The 21691-nt window shown below is 47.1% G+C and overlaps 1 protein-coding gene across 7 annotated transcripts in view; it reads right to left on the reverse strand.

The window, feature by feature from the left end:
• Window positions 1-21691, reverse strand: part of SDK1 (sidekick cell adhesion molecule 1) — a 740828-nt gene that overhangs the window by 458913 nt on the left and 260224 nt on the right. The window contains exons 1-2 of one of the 7 annotated variants that reach the window (XM_043915390.1): window positions 13782-14087; window positions 13448-13646 (exon numbers count right to left, since the gene is read on the reverse strand). The exons of 4 other annotated variants lie outside the window; for them this stretch is intronic. In XM_043915390.1, coding sequence (XP_043771325.1) covers window positions 13448-13646 — 199 coding nt within the window. In that variant the 5' untranslated portion in view covers window positions 13782-14087. Of the gene's footprint in view, window positions 1-13447; window positions 13647-13781; window positions 14088-21691 lie in introns of those variants that run through there. 2 more of the 7 variants (XM_043915389.1, XM_043915393.1) reach the window with 2 other exon arrangements.

Raw genomic sequence — 21691 nt, forward strand, 5'->3', positions numbered from 1 at the left:
CCACTAATCTTCCTTTCAAAAATTCTTTTATATCAAATTCAAACATTTTCACGCCCCAAGCTTATGAATTTACCACTAACGGAAAGTTTTATTTTTCAAACCCAGTGAGAAACAAAAGCACAGGGCATAATGCATCATTTGTGAACAGCTACTCAGAAAAATATGGGTGGAAGATTCTTTCCCAGTAAATACAGTCATTCAAATTTCAGCTGCCCGCAGGTCATTAACTACACCTATCGAAGCCAGTAATTTAATCTCACACCACGTTGTGCTTTTTTTGTAATAGTAGTATTAATCTTTTTAAAACAATTGTGCATTTTAAATGTATTTCTAAGGTAAACTTTAAGTATATGATTAGATATGGTCTCCTATAGTTAAATCTGCAAATATGGAAAGGTCACACTACAATGTAGAAAGATGATCCTATAAGATAACTGTCTCAGGAAAAAGTCTTCTATGTGTTTTAAGACTAGCTGTTTCAACCTGCACTTTTTGTGACCACCTAACGCTAAGCGTAGATGAAGAAGAGAAGGAAGAGGAAGTGGAAGGAAGAGGAAGACAGTGGCTCTGCCATCCTAGCTAATTCTCGGGCCTCTTTCTTCTACCTTATCAGAAACAAACGTTTTCCAGCGACAGACTTTCAAATATAGTAGGATATACCGTCCCACTCTGTGGCTAAAAAAATTAGCCAACTTCTTTGCATGTCACTTTATATGTTTCTACCTCTGCCTTGTAAAATAAATGAGTATCACAAATTTCAGGGCGAAAGGTAGCTACAACTGAACAAATATCGACAGATCTGATTTCAAACATAATAAACCTAACCTATGATGATGGGCATGAGACACAGGAATTGGGCGTTCTCACACTGTCACTGTCTCCTAAGTGCCTCTGACGGGGCAGGACTGGAGGTTGAACTGTAAGCCAGGCTTCCACCCCGCACGGCAGCACCTCTGCTCAACAGCAGCCAGACCCTCACCCCTTCCCGGTCTGGGCAGAGCTTTGCACAGAAGGGGCTCCTGCCCCAGGCCACAGCTCATCATCACCTCACCACCCCTCACCTGCTGAGAGGAGTCATGGCCCAGAGAGCGAGAGGCTGGCCAGCACGCCAAGGCCAACACAGGAGGTGAGCGCACAGCCGGGAGGCCAGGGCCCGAGACAGCCCGCAGCGCGGCTCAGGGCTGCAGACCCTGCCCGGCTGGGGCGTCCAGCGTCCAGAGCAACCCGACAGGCCCGGCCTCCTCAGGGGCTGAGGTCCACGGCCGGACGGAACCATGAGGCTCGGGTCCAGCTCGCTGCGCTGCTTCAGCTACACGTGGCTCCCAAAGGCTTGTGGAGGCTTGTTAGAGAACTGTCTCCTCCTTCACAGCAAACGAGAGTTGTTTTAGGTACGGCACGCCTCCACCCCAGCTGAGAAGGGAACTTTCATGAGCCGCCTGCCTGTATGTCTGGGCCTGGACCCAGTCTGGAAGGTGAGCGGGGCGCCGTCCTCGCACCCCTGGAGGGGCCCCTGAGGATGGGGACTGGCCTGCTGGGGTGGCCGCGGTTGCTAAGCTTGGCTGGGGGCGGGCTTGGGGGCCCGCGGCCGGGACACCTGAGCGCCACCTAGAGGAGGAGGGAAGGGCCGGCTGCGGGTTCTCCTCTGGGGCGCTGAAATCAGGGGAAAGCAGACCCAACCATACACCGCACACACCTCGACTTCACGGTAGAGTCATCGCTTTCTGTTCAAAAGCTCATCTGGAAAGAACTCAGCAGGGTTCTGTTGGTGTTCGGAGCCGTGTGTGTGAAACAGGAAAGCAGGAGGAGTCTCCAAGATTTCCATTAAACGGCGCTGTGAACAGCTTGCTGATGCATTCAGTCAGGGGGAAGTCAAACTGATTATCTCTGTTTTCTCCAGAATCAATGCGAATTAACAGCATATTTAAGGGGACTCATGGGGTAAAACTACCCTTCCAATATCTTCCCCTAAGAAGCCGTTCAAGCTTTCAGTGAGATTAATCTACAGTGAAGCTGATGGTAAAACATAAATGGCTGTATTTATGTACTGGTTTGATCCTGCACTGTGCTAATTTATTTCAGCATATAAATTAATAATAAGAGGCAGTGGGATAAAAACAATTTCCCTATTTCTCTAAACTGCAATAAGCTTCCAGCTCCCCAGTATTTTATTTCAAAGTAGAATTGTACTAAATTGTCATTTCTACGGTTTGCAGTATAAAAGTATGACCAACCAAAGAGGAGAGTTATCAGAAATAACCAACATTTTTCTTTAACATGGTACAATATTTCTCTCAAATATTTTTTCAAATAATCCTAAAACTCCAAATCAGATTAAAGGCCAAAAGTCCCAAGAAAAGAAACTCAGGTACAATTTCTCTTTCTCTGATTAATGCAGACTGGTGAGTTTCTGTCACATGTGAACTGACATAAAACTGGGACTCAAAAGAGACCTAAATGGTGAAGATTTAATTTTAGACCAAGAAAATTACATGGGAAAAGAACTTCTTAAGAATATCTAAATTCAAGTAGATAACACCTATTGATTTCAGCAAAGTCATAAACAGTAAGGGGTTCTCAAAGAGAAGTACTTGTATTTGTACATCATAGCTGCTTAGAGCAAGGATTCAGGAGGCAGACCACCAGGGTCCAAACCCCACCTCTACCCCAACCAGCTCCCTGAGCTTGGGTAACTCAACTTCCTGCTCTGGACTTTCCTAATCAGCAAAATGATGAGACTGTCTCAAAACGTAACTTGAAACAAATGCACTGTTCAGATAATGAGTATGAGAGCCACAGAGTGGGAGGAAATATTCTGGTTACATGTATCTTGGAAAGACTTGAAGTCAGATTAAATATGAATGCCTACTACTCAATGATAACACACAGAAAATGTAAATAAAATGAGCAAAAGTCCTGAACACACACTTCACAAAGGAGGAGATACCAGGAGCTAACAAGCACACGGCAAGGTGCTTAATACCATCTGACATTAGGGACGATGACAGCTAAATTGTAAAAGACAGACATCACTAAATGTGGGCAAATACATGGTGCACCTGTAACATCCTCCTCAGGGACTGGTGAGACTGTAGAAACAGCACAGCCATGTGAGAAAGAGGTCTGGCAATTTCCTATAAAACTACACACCTACTCAATGACCCACAAATTTCAGGCCTCTACATTTCTTTGAGAGAAAAGAATGTCCACACAAATAATTTTACAAGAATAGTCACAGTGGCATGAATTATAATACCCTAAATTGAAAACAACACAGATGACATTGATAAAAATGAACAAACCAATAACTCAATACAATGGAGGAATTTCACAGACATCATGCTGGGTGAGAGAAAAACTGTCCATACGATATGATTCCCTTTATGTGAAATTTAAACACAGGCAAACCTAATCTGTGTGAAAAGAAATCAGAAAAATGGTTGCAGACAGTGATAGAGAATGACTGGAATGGCCATGAAGAAGTGTGATCGGGTGACAGAAGTGTTCCATTTTTGGACTGAGGTGGTGGCTGCATGAATTTACACATTTGTCAAAACTCATTGAATTGTACACTTATTATCTGTGAATTTCACTATTTACAAATCTTACCTCAATCAAAAGTCCTTAAGGCAGACATCTCCTGTTGCCTCAGAAATAGAGACACTCCTTTCTCAGTCACTGCTGCAACTACTCCAGATCAGTAACTTGTGTCTGCTCACCTGGTCACTGGTATTCTAAGACACTCTCTCCCCCACGGTTATGCTAATGAGATTGCCCGTACAGTACTGACTTAGAAACTGTCCTCTCTTGCCATGGTTGCAAACTTTATTAAAGCAGGAACTGGCACTTTTTATATTTATTATCTCTAAAACAGTAAGTGCAACTTTCTTAACAGTCAATATATTTAAGCTAATAGGCACATTGTAGGAGATGTAAGAGATGTGGTTTCAATGTTTAGGTAGGGAAGATCCCCCGGAGAAGAAAATGGCAAGCCGCTCCAGTACTCCTGCCTGGAGAATCCCATGGACAGAGGAGCCTGGCAGGCTACAAGTCCATAGGGTCGCAAAGAGTCAGACATGACGGAGAGCACCGCGCACATAAAAATGCTCATCAGTCATTACAAAAATAAAAATCAAAATCGTAATGAGATAACCTATCCCAAACCACCATTATAATGGCTTTTACAAAGAAGACAAATAAGAACAAGTGTTGGTAAGGACATGGAGAAACTGTAACCCTCATACATTGCTGATGGGAATATAAAGCGGAAACAGTCTCTCAGTTCCTCAAAGCTTCAAACATAGAAATAGCGCGTGACCCAGTAATTCCACTCCTAGGTACACGTCCATGAGATATGAAAACACATGTCCACATAAAAACTTACACATGAACACCCATAGCAGCACTAGTCATAACAGCCAAAAGGTGGAAACACAAGTGTCTTTCAAGAGATGATGGATAAACAATATGTGGGTAGATAAACAACGTAATATTATTCAGCAGTAAAACGAAAAATAGATGAACCTTTGAAACACTGTGCTGAGGGTGGTTATCACAAAGAATCATATGGTTTATGACTGCATTAATATGAATGCCCAGAATAAGGCAAATCTATACAGACAAAGTAGATCAGAGGATACCTGGGGAAAGGCAAGCAGAGCAGGAAGGAAGAGGATGGCAAGAGACTGCTAACAGGGACAAGGTTTATTTGGGAAGTTCAAAAATTAGTATATCGGTGCACTGGGAAGACCCAGAGGAATCAGGTGGAGAGGGAGGTGGGAGGGGGGATCAGGATGGGGAATACGTGTAACTCCATGGCTGATTCATGTCAATGTATGACAAAACCCACTGAAATGTTGTGAAGTAATTAGCCTCCAACCAATTAAAAAAAAAAAATTAGTATATAGTGATGGTTGGACAACCCTGTAAACATATGAAGAACTTTGAATTTATACTTCAAACAGGTGTCTTTTATGGCTTTAAATTATCTCAATAAAGCTGTTGGAGTAGCCTGTTTAGGAAATAACAATAACAGCTAGTTGTGCTAAGCATGTTAAGTACTATTATTTTCGCTGCTTTACAGATGAGGAACCTGAGGCATAGAGGGTCGAGGGTGTGCCCGCGGTTCACAGCAGGGAAGCGGCAGAGCCGGCCTAGGGAACCTCATGCAAAGTCTGTGTTCTCACCCACTCAGCCTTTTGTCCTCTTGAAAAGAGCCAGTTTCTGTCTGTGGGCGTCAGCAGCGGTCAGTGAGCAGGAGAAAGGGGAGGGAAGCTGGAGGGACACAGGAGAGGACAAGAGGAGAATGCTGGGAGGACAGTTGGCTTAAGTCTGGACATACATTCTTGAAAGCTAAAAGGAGCTCCCCTGTGGGCCGGTGGCCCTCTTTTGGACCACATCTTGGGCAAGGCTGATGAATTTAATTTGAGACTAAGAAGGAAAACCATCATGAGAAAGTCTTCAAAGTTTTCTTCAATAATAATAATGATCATGTTCTAAATGAGCAGAATTATATAAAAATGAGCTGAGTACCTTCTGAGCCTCCAAGGTCCCTGAGTAAATAAAGCAAGGTTGAATGAAAGGGGCAGCTGACCCGTGGTCATTGCCCACTGGGAGCACGTGCCGTTCCTGACCTGGGGGGCAGAAGAAGGGAGGGGACGGTCTACACTGTCCCCGTGTCCTCCACACCCGACAGGGAGGCCCAAGGTAGTAGCTGCCAGGTAGAAATAACTGAAGGCAAATGCCTCTTTCAAAAGCCCTGAGGTACTGAGAACAAAGCATTACTACACAAGTATGTTCTTAATGTCAAGAAATAAGCCTTAAGATGGGTAAGACTTCTCAAATTTGTACCTAGACCCAAGCGTGGCGTCACAGATGCTGAATCAACTGCACTCCCCACAGTGAGACCGAGGCAGACCCAGGAAGGCCCAGCTGCAGCACTGCTTTCCAACAGCGTCTCACGGGTGAGTTCTCGCTCCCCTGGCGCCTGTGGGGGGAGCAGACGCGAGGTCACTCACCCCCACTGGCCACTTCCCACCTTCATCCCAAGGATACAGATGAGCAATGAGCTGGAAACCCGGTGCCAAAGCAGCGAGTGTTTCAGAAGGACACAGTAAACAGACGCCCTCAGAGGGCCAGACACGGCATTTAAGGGGTGGCGACCTGAGCTGCGTCTCGAGTCGCGACGTAGCCAAGCTCTTCTTTGTCTAAAGCGGTGACATTTACCCACACAGGGCTCCCACTGGAGGACCCGCAAGCTCCCCCAGCCTGCTGTCACGACACAAAGGCAGGGAAAGGAAAGTCTGGTAGCAGTTCAGAAAGGAGAGAGAACACCAAGACAAGTAAACAGAGGATGGACCCTCGCTGAAGGGAGAATAAATAAGCTTCACTGGACAGAATTCATCAGCAGCAGCACACAAACAGCATCATTAAAATGTCGCCAGGATGACCAGGAGGTAGGGAGACAGAAAAGGGCAGTAAGTGGAGTGACAATTATCTGCACTAGTAAAAGACTCAAAATAGAAGGAAGGCAGTGTCTCAGATTTGCCAAGCTTGAACCTTGGACTGCTCCTACTCATTTTGCAAGGATTCTGTTATTCTTAAATGTTTGCGTGTAAGGGAGAGGGGAGAGGGATGGCAATTATATTTAAAATGGCATGTAATCTTTTTACGACAGAGAGCTGACATTTTACAGTAAGACATCATTTTGATTTCAGACTGTTGGGTGATTCTTATAATGACTTGAGGAGCTCTAAGGAAATAAAGTATCAGCAGGTGGTCAGTCAAATACTAAGAAATTCCTCACTCCACAGGCAGTAATCAGGTTGAAATACTTCCTCCATTACTTCCAAAAATAGAGCAGATAGTGATACACAGGCCTTCCCAGTTTCAAAACTATAATTTCCACAAATGGTAAAAACACATTCATTTGTTACTGTATGAAACCATCAATAGACTCTGTGGAATCTGTGTCAGGGCTTCTAAGAAAAATAGCTTTGGGGAGAAAGTTTATTTAAATCATTGCCTCTCCAACTTTGAACCCCAAATTTGATACTAAGTCAGATCCTGATATGCCTACAAAAGTTGGAGAATCACCCATTCAAAAGGTTTACATTTTAAAAATGAACTTCGTGTTTCAAATTTTTTTTTAAAAAGTAGTATATGTACACCACAGCATGTCCGTGTGTGGGTGCATACACACACAGTCACACGCACATACCTACCCAGCCCAGAGGGTTATGCAGATTACAAACAGCTTCCAGCAGCTGTGGCCTCATCATCATCACTAACCCTTCTTCCTCCATCAGCGCACAGTAGGCGCCCTGCAAATTCGACCAAGAAACACACACCGAAAAGACGTCCGGCGCCTGTCCTTCCTGGGAGGGCGCGCCAGCCACTGCTGGAGTTTGCTTTCTGAACGTCGGGCTGAGCAGCCAGCGCAAAGCACTCCTCTAATCGTATGACTTTCACAGCGTGCCCAATGCCGAGGCCTCTGGGCAAACACGTAAAGGACACCCAGAAAGGAGTTAACAACAGGAGGGCCTCCCCTAGGTGGCCAGTGATCCTCCCCGTGTCAATCAGATGGAAGTACTGAATTAACAGCCAGGTCCTGCCACAGCCTGCAGGCTCAGAACAGTTTAAAAAGGGTCTGCTGGGAGGTTTCAAAAACTTAGGTCCTGGCACTCAGTGTTATGATGCTGCAAAAGGAAAAGGGTAATCTTTACAGTAACTGCCGTCTGAAATACAAAAACTTTAAGGATAAAGGTCAAGATTCTGAATTGCCTGTAAGTTGATCTGAGCTACCTTCCTCAAGATTTTACAACTCTAAAGTCAAAATGTTAAAATACAGAGATCTAATTTTTTAAAAAAACAAGCAAATATTATTAAATAATGATTATAATACAACTATCTATGGTTCTTAACATTGGAAGCACATTAGACTCTCCTGGGGAGTTTTACAAAATGCTTATACCCAGGCCATACTCCAGAACAATGAAATCTGAATGTCCGGGAGCAGAGCTCAGGCAACTGTATTTTTCAAGCTTTCTTTATGGTTTCACTGTGCAGCTGAGAATGAGAACCATTTAAAGCAACTGAAGGATATCACACACAGTTATCACACGATAGCAATCTTGCCCAAAATATGTTTAGACTTTAAATTTTAATTAACAGAACTCTCTTGCATAAAGTAGATTACTGTGATTTAGTGATTTCAAACTTATTAGTATTCATTTTTTAGAAGCTAAACAGAATATTTTAAATTGTCAATTCACTTTTTCATTAAATTTGTTTGCTTCATTAGATTTCATTAAATTTGTTACATAATTTAAAAATAATAAATCTTCACTGAGTTTGATTTTCCAATTTACCCATAACCTGCCTTCTCTGCTGTGTCTCATCTGTAGCATTATTCATTTACACTTCAATCAAAAGGAAGGCAAAGGAAACAGAGACAGGAAAGGAGGTAGAACATCTAAATTGATCCCTCCCCCCCATTTTTTTAAAAAACTTCAAACCAGCCAGAATTCAAGAAAGACCATTTCTACTTCAAATCCACTAGCATTCAGCTTTCGCTCAGGAGGACCCGTAACAGACGGAGAAACTGACAGGCGCCCCCACACCCGAGGGGCAGAGTCAGAAGCTGCACAGGCCGGCTTCTGTTGTCGTCACTGTCCAGTCGCTCAGTCGTGTCCGGCTCTCTGCAACCCCATGGACAGCAGCACGCCAGGCTTCCCTGTCCTTCACCATCTACCAGAGTTTGCCCAAGCTCATGTCCATTGAGTCGGTGATGCCACCCAACCATCTCATCCTCTGTCACCCTCTTCTCCTTTTGCCCTCAATCTTTCCCAGCATCAGGGTCTTTTCCAATGAGTCGGCTGTTTGCATCAGGTGGCCAAAGTATCGGAGCTTCAGCTGAATGAGGTCAGCTTTAGTCTTGAATTTTATAAACTCACACATAGTTTATTTGCCCTCTATCCCATACTTATATTCACACCAACATGAAAACAAACATTCCTGTCACTTTTGTGTATATCTGGGCATGGCACCACAGGACTCGTCCAGGAAGCAAACACTTCTGGTTAAGTGTGGACTGTGAGGAGCACAAAGACTGAGGTGTGGACGATCTAAAGATCCCATTTATCCATAATTTTTTGAATTGCTCAAATAGTATGCCTTATCCCTGGTGGGCTACAGTCCATGGGGTCACAAAGAGTTGCACATGACTGAAGCAACTTAGCGTGCCCATGCCTTATTCAAGAGATTATTATGCAAATGGTATCACATTGTCTTCCAAAAACAGTGGTCACAGCAGCCAACACTAACACACATGAAAACTAGACGACGGCGCCCTGGCTGTAGAGATGACCAAGAGGAGTCCACCCCAGGGCTGCACGAACTGTGGGAGCAAGTCTGTTTATCCCGATGAGTCTCGAGATCCGCAAAATGGGGCGAACAATTTCCAGCCTGCAGAGCTGTGAGAATTAAATCAGGTGATATCTGTACAACAACGGTTAGTGAGTATCAATACAAATTAACTGCTGCCCTTCACATCCGATTCACTGTTCCCTGTCAGGAAACGAAAATCCCAAATGAAAAGGAAGCCTCTTTTGTAGTAAATGACAACTTCAAAATCATTTTTGACAAGCAGAAGTCATGTGAAAATGACTATGAAGAGAAAGGGGAGCAAATGAAATGCATGCTGTGATTCTTTTATTGCTTTGGTTTGGATCGTCCAAAACAGTGATCCAAAGGAGCTGTGCTTTTCCTCTCAAGTTCCTCTCATCTAATAAATTACTTCATTCTAGAACACAGCAAGAAGAACCTAAATCAACCCAATACAGATGTTGATAAAACCTGATCAATTTTAAATGAATAATTCAATCAGTGAGGTGTCCAAAAGGTTTCACTAAATCTCTCTCGACATCTTTCTCACACTTAACATTAAGCCACAGCCTCAAGGACTTTCATCACCACAGTAGAGAACCCAGGAGCACATGCTCAACAAAAGCTGCCAAAGAAAAACTCAGTGTGTTGAGTCGGGGGCCTTTTACAAGCGAATTTTCTTGGCCAGAAAATTGGCTTTGGTTGCTTGTATATTCTTTTGTTTTTATTAACTTGCCATAAAATGGAAAACTGTTCAATACAGATTTCACTCATTATTGTATAACTGAAATAATGCTTTAACTGAAATCTACTAAATATCTGCAGACTAAAGATAAATACTGCTGGAATTATGATATTATTAATCTAATGCAATAAACCCCATGGCTGGCCTTCTGAGTCGCTCTACCTAAAAAGTAGGTACACTTGACTTTAAGGAACTCTGTTTTTGGCCAGCGTATCAGATTGCAACAAGACACTTTATCTCTCTACAGATCAGCTTCCTTATCCATGAGGAAAGACTCTTGGATTCCCAAAGATTGACCTAAGTTTCCTTTAAATGCTGAAGATCCCTTGTACCTTTGAAATAAGATTCAATTTACAAAGAATTGATTTACCCACAGCTTTTCAAGAGCAATTCTATATTGGCATAGACATAAGTTTATTGGATCAATGAACCATCCAACACATTTTTATTGAACATTTAGTACATGGAAAGCATTGTGTCGGCTACAGAGAACATCGAGGAGAAGACAGGGACTCTGATCCAGGGGCTGCTGCTGCTAAGTCGCTTCAGTCGTGTCTGACTCTGTGTGACCCCACAGACGGCAGCCCACCAGGCCCCACCGTCTGTGGGAGTTTCCAGGCAAGAGTACTGGAGTGGGGTGCCATTGCCTTCTCCGCTGCTCCAGGGGAGCTCATACCTAACCGGGATGTGGAGATCTGATGTGCACACCTGCGAAGCTAGGTCTCCATCCAAGGAAGGCCAGGGAGGAATGTGACGGTCACTTTCACGTGTCAGCCTGACTGGGTCAAAGCTGCCCAGAAGGCTAGCTAAACTGTGAGGGTCTTTGGGGAGGAAGTGAACATTTGAGTCGGTAGACTGAGTAAGCACGGCCCTTTTCGCTGTGGGTGAAGACCGTCCAATCCACGGGCGCCTGAACAGAACCAAAGGGAAGAGGAGTGCTGGACGCACTCTCCCTCTGCCAGACTGCTGAGCCAGACACAGACTGGGATCCCCGCCGTCGGCCCTCGGGCTTTCGAACGACTCCAGCAGTCTTCCTGCGCTTCCAGCCTGCAGACGGCAGGTGTAGGACTTCTCACACTGCCATCCTCAGGTCTGTCTCTCTCCTGTGGCTCTGTCCCACCGGTTCTGTTTCTACGATGAGCTCTAACACAAGCAGCAAATGCAGAAAGTCTCAAGCCCTGTAGACGCCCTCTGGCCCCTGATCCTCATCCCCTCCTCCCTGCTCCCTCACCCCTCCTCTGAGCTTGGCGTCAGTCTGACTGCTAAATTCTCAGTCATCTGCTCCACCTACCTAGGTTCCTGAGCAGAGTTTGTGTCTGGACCCTTGACCAGCCCTTCCGACAAGATTTCACATATGCCCAAGAATCCCTCTCTGATGGACCCTCAGGCCACTCCCACGATGGAAACCCCAAACCTCTGCACTGAGCCCCACCCTCTCCTCCGCCTCCTCTTCCTTCTCCTATAGCTAGCAATTTCGTCGACCGCTTCACTACAAGGCCAGCTAACTCTATCTGCACCCTCACTGCTTTAAAAATAACTCTCCTATGGAATCCTTATCACACTGCCTCTCTCGCAACTTCCCAGCGCATGTCGCCTCTCTGCAGAAGGGGCCGTGTCTCTGCCTCCACTGAGTGCTCCCCCGTTGCCTGCACAAACATTAAGAAGTCCCCCTGACGTCCAGATGACAGCTAAGGTCACTCTGTCCTTGGACACTGCAATAACAGTGTCTACAGTGTGGGAAATCCAAATCCCTCCTCAATTTTGCTGCTAATCCCTGAGAGACAGGCTACCAAGGTCACAGCAGCTGGGCAGGCTTGCTCCTGCTCACAGTTGCTGGCCCACAGCTGGGTTCTTCTACAGATCCATGCTGACCCAGTAGAATGTGGCCCGCTTTTCTTCAGTATGACTTAAATCTTCCCTCTGGCTGCTCCATCTTGCCAGAGATGCTGGCCCAAGGTGTTCTGTGCACTCTCACTTCACCGAGTGTAAGCGCAATAGAGCAGGGTCTCCGGCCTCTCTTCCGGGCCAGTCCCGACCCCAAAGTCAATTCCCCCCACTTTACTCAGCACAGCAATTAGCTCTCTGTCCTCCACCCAATCAGGAGCCCATATCTGCATATCCAAAAGTTCATTCTTGTTTCATCTGAAACCAAGAGCCACAAACTCTGTCTCCTTTAAGGACGAGAAAATGGAGGAGGCCCTGCAGTGTAAGTCTTCCCTTTAATAGGTCAGGCACCAATCTCTAAAGGTGAAGAGAAACAGACATTTATTTCCCCACTGGCGAAAACTGTACCACATCTCTGGAGGCAAAAGTGGCTATAATCTGTTTTGCATTTCATTTGCTTTTCCCCTGTTTCATCTGTCTTACCCTTCCCTCAGCCCAGAGGTATCTTCTGGCACCACCCTCCCCCCGCCACTACCAAACCCCCGGGCTCGGCGCCACACGGCCGTGCCCACAGCCCCCCGGTAAGCGTGAGTCCACTGTGCGGGGCCTCCCTGAGTCCGGGGCCTGACCCACCTCCCGCCATGAGGACGCTGCTCCTCAGGGTTCTCAGCGGCTGCACACTCCATCCTCGCTTCCGTGCCATCCCTTTCTCCAGAGCTCCTTGTCCACTCCCCCTCCACGCCAAGGCCGCCTGCCCCCCATCTTTCTCTGCTTACACCCGCCCACATGTAGCTGACACCACCACTCAGCCCCCTCTGAGAGACCTCCCCCTAAGCCCTTACCTGTAGCTCCTCTAGCCTCAGTTCTGAGTCACCTCACCAGCTGCCCGCGGGGCATGGCCTGTCCTTCCTGTCCTCTCCACTGTTCATCTGGATTACTGGGAGACGGTCATCCTTGGCGCCCCAGCCCAGCCCGTGTGGCCATCACACTGCTTCCCTGAGTGAGCCCTGAAAACACTGCTCTCGAAGGCGCAACAAAAGCAGGGTTCCGCCTTTGCCCAGGCTCTCGGAAAGCAGAGCCCGAGGCAAGGAGTAAATGCTGACACTCTGCTCGGGAAGCCAAGCGAGGGCAGAGGACGTGCGGAAAGAGCCCTGAGGCAAGAGCAGAGGTTAAGTGCCGGGGTGTCCAGATGCTGGGGTGGCACAGACTCAGAGACACCTCAGCTCACCTAGCAGATGCGTCCAGGCACAGGCGGCTTCTCTGAGAAGTTCTCAGGAGAAGCCAGCAGAGAGACAGAGCACGGGAAATCCGCCAGCCCAGTCCCCCAATTCCTATGGATAAGATTCACCTCTTGGGAAGTTAATCCCCCAGCAAGTCCGGGCTGCATCACCCGCCCCTCGGCCGCCCCATCAGGAATGCCATCAGGAGGCATTTTACCTGCGTCCGGGAGTGGAGGGGCAACTGAACCAGAAGGGAGCCCAGAGGAGCGGTGAGTCACACTGGGAGGGAGCGCGTGGCAGACAGCAGCAGAGACGGAAGGTGGTGGCGGCCACGGGAAGCCCAAGGGTGCACCCGGGCGTGTCCCCCTCAGGCTTATGGTCCAGGACATGTGAAATGGCACAAAATACATCACCATCTGGAAGGTCACAAAGCGTATCAAAGGCACTGAACAGTCTTATAATAAAGGCAAAGACCCCCTTTTTTTCCCTAACAGCACTCTAATCTGGCTTCAAAAAAACATACTTTGGAAAAATTATTCAAATCAACTTACTTTTCCTGCTGTATGAACTCTAGAAACTTCTCTATCATAAGCTGCTTCAGACCGGCATTTGGTTCCTCCTAGACGGTGAAATATGGCTGGTGTCTGACCCCAAACCCGAGTTCTAGCCTATTACTCGATAGACTGCTGGCACTCAGCCCTCACTTCCGCCTGGACGTCCCAGGGCTCACAGACGCCACGCCTTCCGTGTCCACAGTGTGCCCGGGAAAGCCTGCCCCGCTCCCCATCTCCTGCCTAAGTCTGCTGGCACTGACGCCACCTCCTCTGGTTCTCTGACCCGCACACTGTACCTCTCAGAGGGCACCAGGACTCCCTGCCTCTCACTTTAGTACTGGGCTTATTTTCCCTCTCAAAGTCTACAGCCTCAAGGGCCAGAGAATGGTTGTGTCTCATTCATTCCTGTATTTTAAGGAGACCCCTGAGTGGAGGGCCTTGCACAAAATAAGTGACTCAGTGAGTGAATCAGAAATATGTGCTATGAATTGGATAGGAACAGCCTCTCAAAGACATAAATACAGACGTGAATATCAGTGTTTTAAGCGCCTAGCATATTTCCAGCAAGGGACTGCCGACTCTCCTTGTGTTTTAAAACTGTTCTAACAGAATCTTATTTCAAAGTAAATAAAATATTCTTTAAGAATCAGTCACCTTTAAGAGCAACTTGGCACAAGAAGAAGAAAGCTTCTAAGTGGTAACATAATAAACTGAAAATTTGTTTACTGAGAAAGCGGTTTACTCCCTGAAAGATGGAGAACGCTATTTTAGAGTAAGAACTGTCAAATTTACATACTCGCAGGCATGCATGATAATCCTGATTAGACCGAGAGCTATAAACAAGGTCGCGCTGATACAAGGCCCCTGTGGCTACAGCCGAGGCCTAAACTGGGAGAGACAACCAGAGGCCTGGAGGATGTTTTCACCAATTTGTCCACTGTCTCCAACTGGAGTGTCTTTATCAAAACACCTTTCCCCCCACCCCACCCCACCATCTCGGTACAGCTAACAGAGAGGGACCTCGGGAAGACCACTGCCTCAGGCTTGGAAATTCCTATATGCACACCCACTATCCACGCTGCTGCTAAGTCGCTTCGGTAGTGCCCGACTCTGCGGACCATAGGCCACCAAGCTCTTCTGTCCATGGGCTTCTCCAGGCAAAGGCACTGGAGTGGGTTGCCATGCTCCACTCCAGGGGATCTTCCCGACCCAGGGATCAAACCCGCACCTGTTATGGCTCTTGCATTAGTGGGCAGGTTCTTTATTACTAGTGCCACCTGGGAAGCCCGCCACTGCCCATGCACATACTTTATTACCTGCCACGATCCTCCTCAGGTGTGTCTTTCCCTCCAGCACCACTGGGGTCCTAAACAATAAAGTCCATGCCACGCACAGGCCACAGAGCTAAATGGAGATGAGAAGCTGGGAAAAACGGGAAGCGGGCTGGACGAGAGAAGGGCCTGAAGGGACTCTGCTTCCTTTACTGCAAAGTCAGAGCAAGGACTAGAACTGAAGGACTGGCCTTGATATTGCTTTCACAGAGCCTCCCTTTTAGGAGGAAATCATGCAAACTTCAGGGAAAAAAATACAAGATGAATCAAAAAAGGGGGAGGGGATGGGAAAGCAAGGAACCTCACCACCTCTTTCTCCTCATTCACAAGGTGACTCTGAAGGATACGTCTGACCAGCTCTCCTGCTTGCTCTTCCTCTGATCCTTTCTCTGTATCTCGAGGTTGCCTTTAAACTGCATTAATTAAGGCATTCACTGCAAGCCTCTTTGTTGTATGGACATATTAGGGGTCACCTGGGAACATGGAAAATGAGGAAATTGCAGTCTTTGCCCTCATGAAGCTTGTAACATGGTTGGAGGACAATACAAGCAAATGAAAACTTAATGCAAGCCAGGTCCCTCGTTTGTAAGACGGGGAATGCTTTCCTCCCAGGGCTGCTGCAAGGACGAAATTCTCAGTTTGCTTCATTCTAGGTTCACAGACACAGAAAGCTCTCGGCACAGGGTCTGACACAGAGATGGCCAAACAACCCAAGACGGAAGACATCCCTGGGGGTCCAGGAGGGAGGGGACCCCGAGAGGACCCACTGCACAGAAGGGTGCACGTGAGGCCGCAGCCAGGAAAGCCTTGGCGCCTGGACCTGCTGGTCGGGGCCCCCGGGCTGGCCCCCTTCCTTCCTGGCCTCCTCCTCCTCGGTAAGATGGTGCAAAAGCACCAGCCCAGGAGCTCTGCAGTTCCCACCGCGGTTGTTACTGGGACAGCAGACCCACAGAGAAGCACAGGGAAAGGGCATGCCAAGCCAGCCCGGGGGGGTTGCGGGGGGCCCGAGACTCCAGACACAGGAGGCTGGACTTGGTGCAGAGTGGGCTCAGAGGCAGATGAACCCTCCAGCGTGGCCAGGCTCTGCGAGGTGGACTGGACACGGGGACTCAGGTCGGGAGGTGGCCACAAGGCTGAGGAAAGACCAGGAAGTCTGTCTGCGGTGAGGACAGGCAAATGGACGCACACCGAGTCTACCCTCTGCTCAGATGCCCGCCAGCGACCCGGGAAGTTAAAGCGCTGTTTCCCAGAGGCAGGTTTAGGTGGTGCCCGCAAACAGCAGCTGGCTTTGGCTTTGCAGAGACTACTTGTATAGTTTAAGTTCATACCTTCTACCTGAATCAAAGAAGCATCAGGAACAAAACATAGAAGCTCTAGTTTCCGGGGCAATAAAGAAACGCTATTTTTAGTTGGTTCACACGGGTTAACACATCAAAACACAGCCACATACATGCCTGTGCATGGTTCACACAGGTATACGTGATGTCTCCTGCCCTGGAGAAACTGGCAGAATTGACTACGACTTGCTCTTCTTAGCAAGTTAAAGATACTGGCTGCTTTACCATAGTGCAGCCAAGGTATTCAAGTGAAGAAGTTATTTGCTGGACAGCTGAGGGCATGGCACCCACGACCCGGGTGAGCTTCCTCCAAAGCCACCATGCTAAGTCACCAGGGATCGTCCACTGCCTCCCTGGCGTCCACTGGGGCTTCTCTGCTCCCCGTTTTCTGCACTTGCTCACAGGTCCCCTGAAGAAGGCGCAGTCTTTCTCTAATCAGGCAGCGGGTAGCTTATTCACTCCCGGTGCCCACAGCTGGTTCAGAGTCAGACCCAGGTGTCTGGTGCAATCTCAGAAGCCTTCACCTGGGGCAGGCCACCACCTACTCTGTAAACAACGGTGACCCCGAGGGACCTACGTGGGGGCGAGGGATGGACACAAAAGAGAAGTCTGATGGCATAGCAGCAGCCTACATCTCTTCTGATGGTCCACGAGGGCCTGGAGCAAAACTGGTTTGCTGGAAAATTCTGCCGAGAGTTGGAAATGGCAACGGAACTGTCTCTAATTACAACTCTAACTCTGCTCTGAAAAGTAAAGTCAGATTTGTGATTTTCCTCATCTTTCCCCTTTCTTTTCTCTTCGCCTTTGAACAGAGTCCAGGTAAACAAACACATTCATAAGAGAAGCAGGAACACTGAATCACTGCTGACCAGGACACACGGGGAGGGACTCAGAAAGATGAAAGGCTTCATCTCCTATTTCTCTTGGCTATTCATGGGCCTCGCTCTGGAGCTTGCACCTTTAATAAAAAATAAATAATAGATTTACAGCCTCCTCTGGCCTGTAACAAGACAAATGCTATTGTGTTTTGGGTTTCAATGATACATGATAGACTGGGAATCTTGCTTTTAATTCATTCCCGTAACTTTAAAGAACAAAGGAAGCTTGATATCTTTGAATGCTATTAATAAGTTGATTCCCCAAACTTTCTCTAAACAGAGTTACTGCCTTTATGAAGATCGTCCCTTTGAAGTTCTTACTTAATGGAATTTTATGGTTTATCTCTAGATTTACTTTTCTTGCTCATGAAAAAAATCAAAAGCCAGCTGCAATCATTGTTTATAGCCTATGTGGGTGTTTTCCCCCTTTTGAAAATTGATAAATGTATTTCTTTTAGCTTAAATATATTAAATGAGATGCTGCTATGGGCTGGAGGCTTCTGTTGCCCCAAACTTCAGATGTTAAAGTCCTAACGACCATCATGATGGTATCTGGAGATCAGGCCTCTGGGAGGTGACGACAATGAGATTAAGCCATGAGAATGGGGGTGGGGCCTAAAAGACATGCCTGGGGGCCTGAACGCTCTCTCTCTTTGCCCACCCTGTGAGGACACAGCCAGAAGGTGGCCATCAAGCCAGGAAGAGAACTCTCACTGGGAGCCACTTGGCCGGCACCTTGATGCTGGATGTGTCCTCTGAGAGGCAAAGGGGGCTCCTCCTGAGTGTAAAGCAGTGAAAACTCACACCGCCTGGAGGGGGCGAGAAGGAGCACCTCGGAAAACGACTCCTCAGCACTCAGAGGTGCCAAGTGGCTCCAACACGACAGCTCACGCTCAGATGTTTTCTATGATTCAGGGAAAGTGCTTTTCTCTGTTATTAATTTATTATTAATGTTATTAAAATGTTATTAATTTGTGAGCCTGATAACTCCTTATCTTCTTAATCCTAGAATTCTTATTCATTTCAGTAGACTTACTTTTCAACTTTCTTTTGCCTTTTATCACATGCTCCTTCATTCGGTTGAGTAATTGGTCTGCTTCACATCTTTAAGTGAAATGTTTTCCTTCTGATTTTTAGGACGCCAGACAGTGCAGTGTTGCACCAACTACTTCATAAGATGCCTTTGCCGTGTGGAATGTGTGTGTGGAGGGAGATGGTACACAAGGGAATGGACATCTTGTTTGCAAATGGTGGGACCCTGAGTCTAACGCTGATGAGGGTCTGGGCTGTGGGAAGGAAGCCAAGAATCTTCCCAGGTTCATACACTCTCAGGAACATCACGCTGGCCCTACTGGTTCCTAAACACAGGTTCCAGCACCAGTTAACAGCAGAAATTTACAAACCACGTTGAATCAGGGACCACAGAGAGTCTGCTTTGAAAAGACAGCTGAGCCCTCGCTGTGAAGCCAAGTCTATCAAGTTTACTCATCAAAGTAGACTATTAGGAATCCTGCAACACACCCTATCTTCAGACCGCCAACTCTGCAAAGAATGACACCTAAAATACAGCCCGTCTTTAGTAAATATTCAATAAATGCATGTAGAATTGATGAAGCTGTCAGGAAAAACAAAGATAAAAAACAGTGTCTAGGTTTGAGCTTATCACACGTTCGGCTTTCCTTTCCTTTCTTCCTTCTACTCCGTCTCTTCTTTCTTAATGAGCACTGGAACAAGAGAGTGGAAAGTGCAAAGAGCTGTGGGGGGCCTGAAGGGTCCCCAGCTGCCTTAGAAAACAAAGGAAGAGCAGAAATCAGTGTCTAGTGGCCACAGCGACCACAAAGCAGCCAAGTCCCCAGAAAGTCTTTGCTTTTTCAGTTTAGCTGTGGCCCTGAGCTAATTGAGATGAGGCACAACCCCTGGGGAGAGGAGCATTTGATTACTATTCTTCTTATTCAGAGGGCTCAGTGGTAAAGAATCCGCCTGCCAGTGCAGGAGACTCAGGAGACTCAGGTTCGATCCCTGGGTCAGGAAGATCCTCTGGAGAAGGCAATGGCAACCCACTCCAGTGTTCTTGCTGGGGAATGGCTAAGCCTGCTTCCTACTCAGAGGCTGGCTCTGGAGGAAATGCTCGTTCACCAGGCTCTGGGCGGGACTGAGACTCACTGTGGCCACAACTCTCCCAGGCTGCACACAGCGAATGCTCCCGTTCCGTGGTGGACGGCTGGTCTACTGTGGTCCAGTGACCTTGGCTTCCTAAAGCCAACCCTTCCCTGGGCCCTCGAGTGAACAGATCCACCCATTTCCCATTGCTGAGAGTACACAGCACCCCAAGACTGATCCCATCAGAAGACTTCTGAGTCTCAACTCTGCCCACTGTCCACACCTCTGTGGGATTATTTGCCTTCTTCTGGCCCTCCCGGTCACAGCTGATCAGCATCAGCCCCTGGCCTACTTCCAGCCCTAATTCTGCCATCACCCCTGGTTCTGCAGCAACTCCTCCACCAGCCCAAACCATTCTCCCCTTTGAGACCAGAGAAATTTTTCTAAGTGTTTTGTCAGGTCCCAGCAGTATTTAATCTGTAGCTCCCCAACTGCTGTGGGATAAAGCCCAGGCGCCTTCAGAGCAAGCTAGAGGTGCTGACTAAGCAGAGCCCATGTGGTCCCAGACCCGGGCTGCACCCCAAGTTCCTGGGGGCTCTGTACCTCCCTCCCTTCTGGATGGCCATTCTGGATGCTGCGTCTGTCGGAACAGGGGTCCCCTCACCCACTACTCTGCCACCCGCCTTCCAGCCAGAACACCCCTTCCAATGGGAATTCTTCCTGCACCTGCTCTTCAGAAGAACACATTCCAACTGCATGCTGTATGCTGCCACCATCACACACGCTGTTTGGCCATGCACTTGGCATCCCCCACAAGTTCCAGGGGGCAATGAGCTGGCCTGTCTAGCTCACAATGGGATCCTCTGTACCTGTGCCCTGCCTGTCACATCACAGGTGCGGATGAAAAGCTATCTTCACGGAGGAACGTTCATCATAAAAAAAGAAGAAGAAGAAGAAGAAGAATAGAAGCCACCATCTACTGAGCCACGAGGCAATGTGCTAGGCCCTCTCACATGTCTGTCTCATTTGACCTGTGGTCTTTCTGGCACATTCCTGCTGTCTCCCCTTACTCACTCCCTGGTCTGTGCACCTCTCAGGGCATACGGAGATGTCACTCCCACCAGGCCTGAGGTCTACACCAAGCCCAGGTCTTGATGCCCACTATGCCCATAATCTTGCCCTCTGAGGGTCTAGAGCATCCTACCCCTATACAGGCTCCACATCCTTTCCAACGAGGCGTTTTTGCCTGGGATCGTCATTAAAAACATGAAATACCATTAAACAACTTAATAAACAGAAACGTCATTTAAATTGGAGTCAGGGGACCACAGAGACAGCTCTCACGCCCTACTCCTCCTTGACATCAAAAGGAAGAGACGTACATTTGCATCTCCAACAAGAGGAAGGCTATTTACCACTCAGCAGGTGGAAAGGAGAATTTCTCTGAGCCTAGCGACAGCCCAGCCAATGAGAGACTGCCACGACGAGTCCCCCTTCGCCACTATAAAAGACTGTTCCTCTCCTTTGTCTCTACACTTGCCTGTGGTTCCCCAAAGATCACATGTCCTCTATGGCAATGCTTTTCTGTTCCTGAATAAACCCATTTTGCTGATAAAAACAACTGGCTCTTTTAGTTTTAGGTTGATGAATTCTAGCAAAGTAATAGAAAAGAGCAAGAACAGAAGTTACTTTAAATGAGACTATTGACTTATTAGTCCTCTTATTATCCACAATATTTTGAACATAGCATCTAGTAAATGCCTGTCAAATTGAATTTTAAAAAAATATTAGTCATTTCCTGCTGATCAAAAGGTTTACCTTAATGGGTTAAGTGTCCTGTCTTTGATGGTTAGACATTGGTAGTTAGCCAATAAATCCTATGTACTTAGATATTTAACAAGTAGATTTTGAAGATTTTCCTAATAGGATAGCAAGAGAGTAACTTGGGTAAGAGGAGGGAATAACAGGATGAGAAGAAAGAATGCTGACTTATTAAGGGCTGGGCAGAGGTTTACCAACCAGCTTAAAAAGCACAGACAACAGATTTAATTCAACAATAAGAAGACAGGTCAGGGGGAAAAAAAGGTCAGTTTACATTTCCTCATAACTCATTCTAGAATTGCTAGTCCAAGTTAAAAAAAAAAAAACTTGATCCTATCCTCTGATTGCCAAGAATGCTGTATTCAGTGAGCTTACAGTTCTCAAAGTTGATTTAAAATAGGGGTTTTAATGAACCGGTATTTTTCAAAAGATATGAACTT

The sequence above is a fragment of the Cervus elaphus genome, chromosome 10 (assembly GCF_910594005.1).
Source record: "Cervus elaphus chromosome 10, mCerEla1.1, whole genome shotgun sequence".
In the NCBI taxonomy this organism is placed as follows: domain Eukaryota; kingdom Metazoa; phylum Chordata; class Mammalia; order Artiodactyla; family Cervidae; genus Cervus; species Cervus elaphus.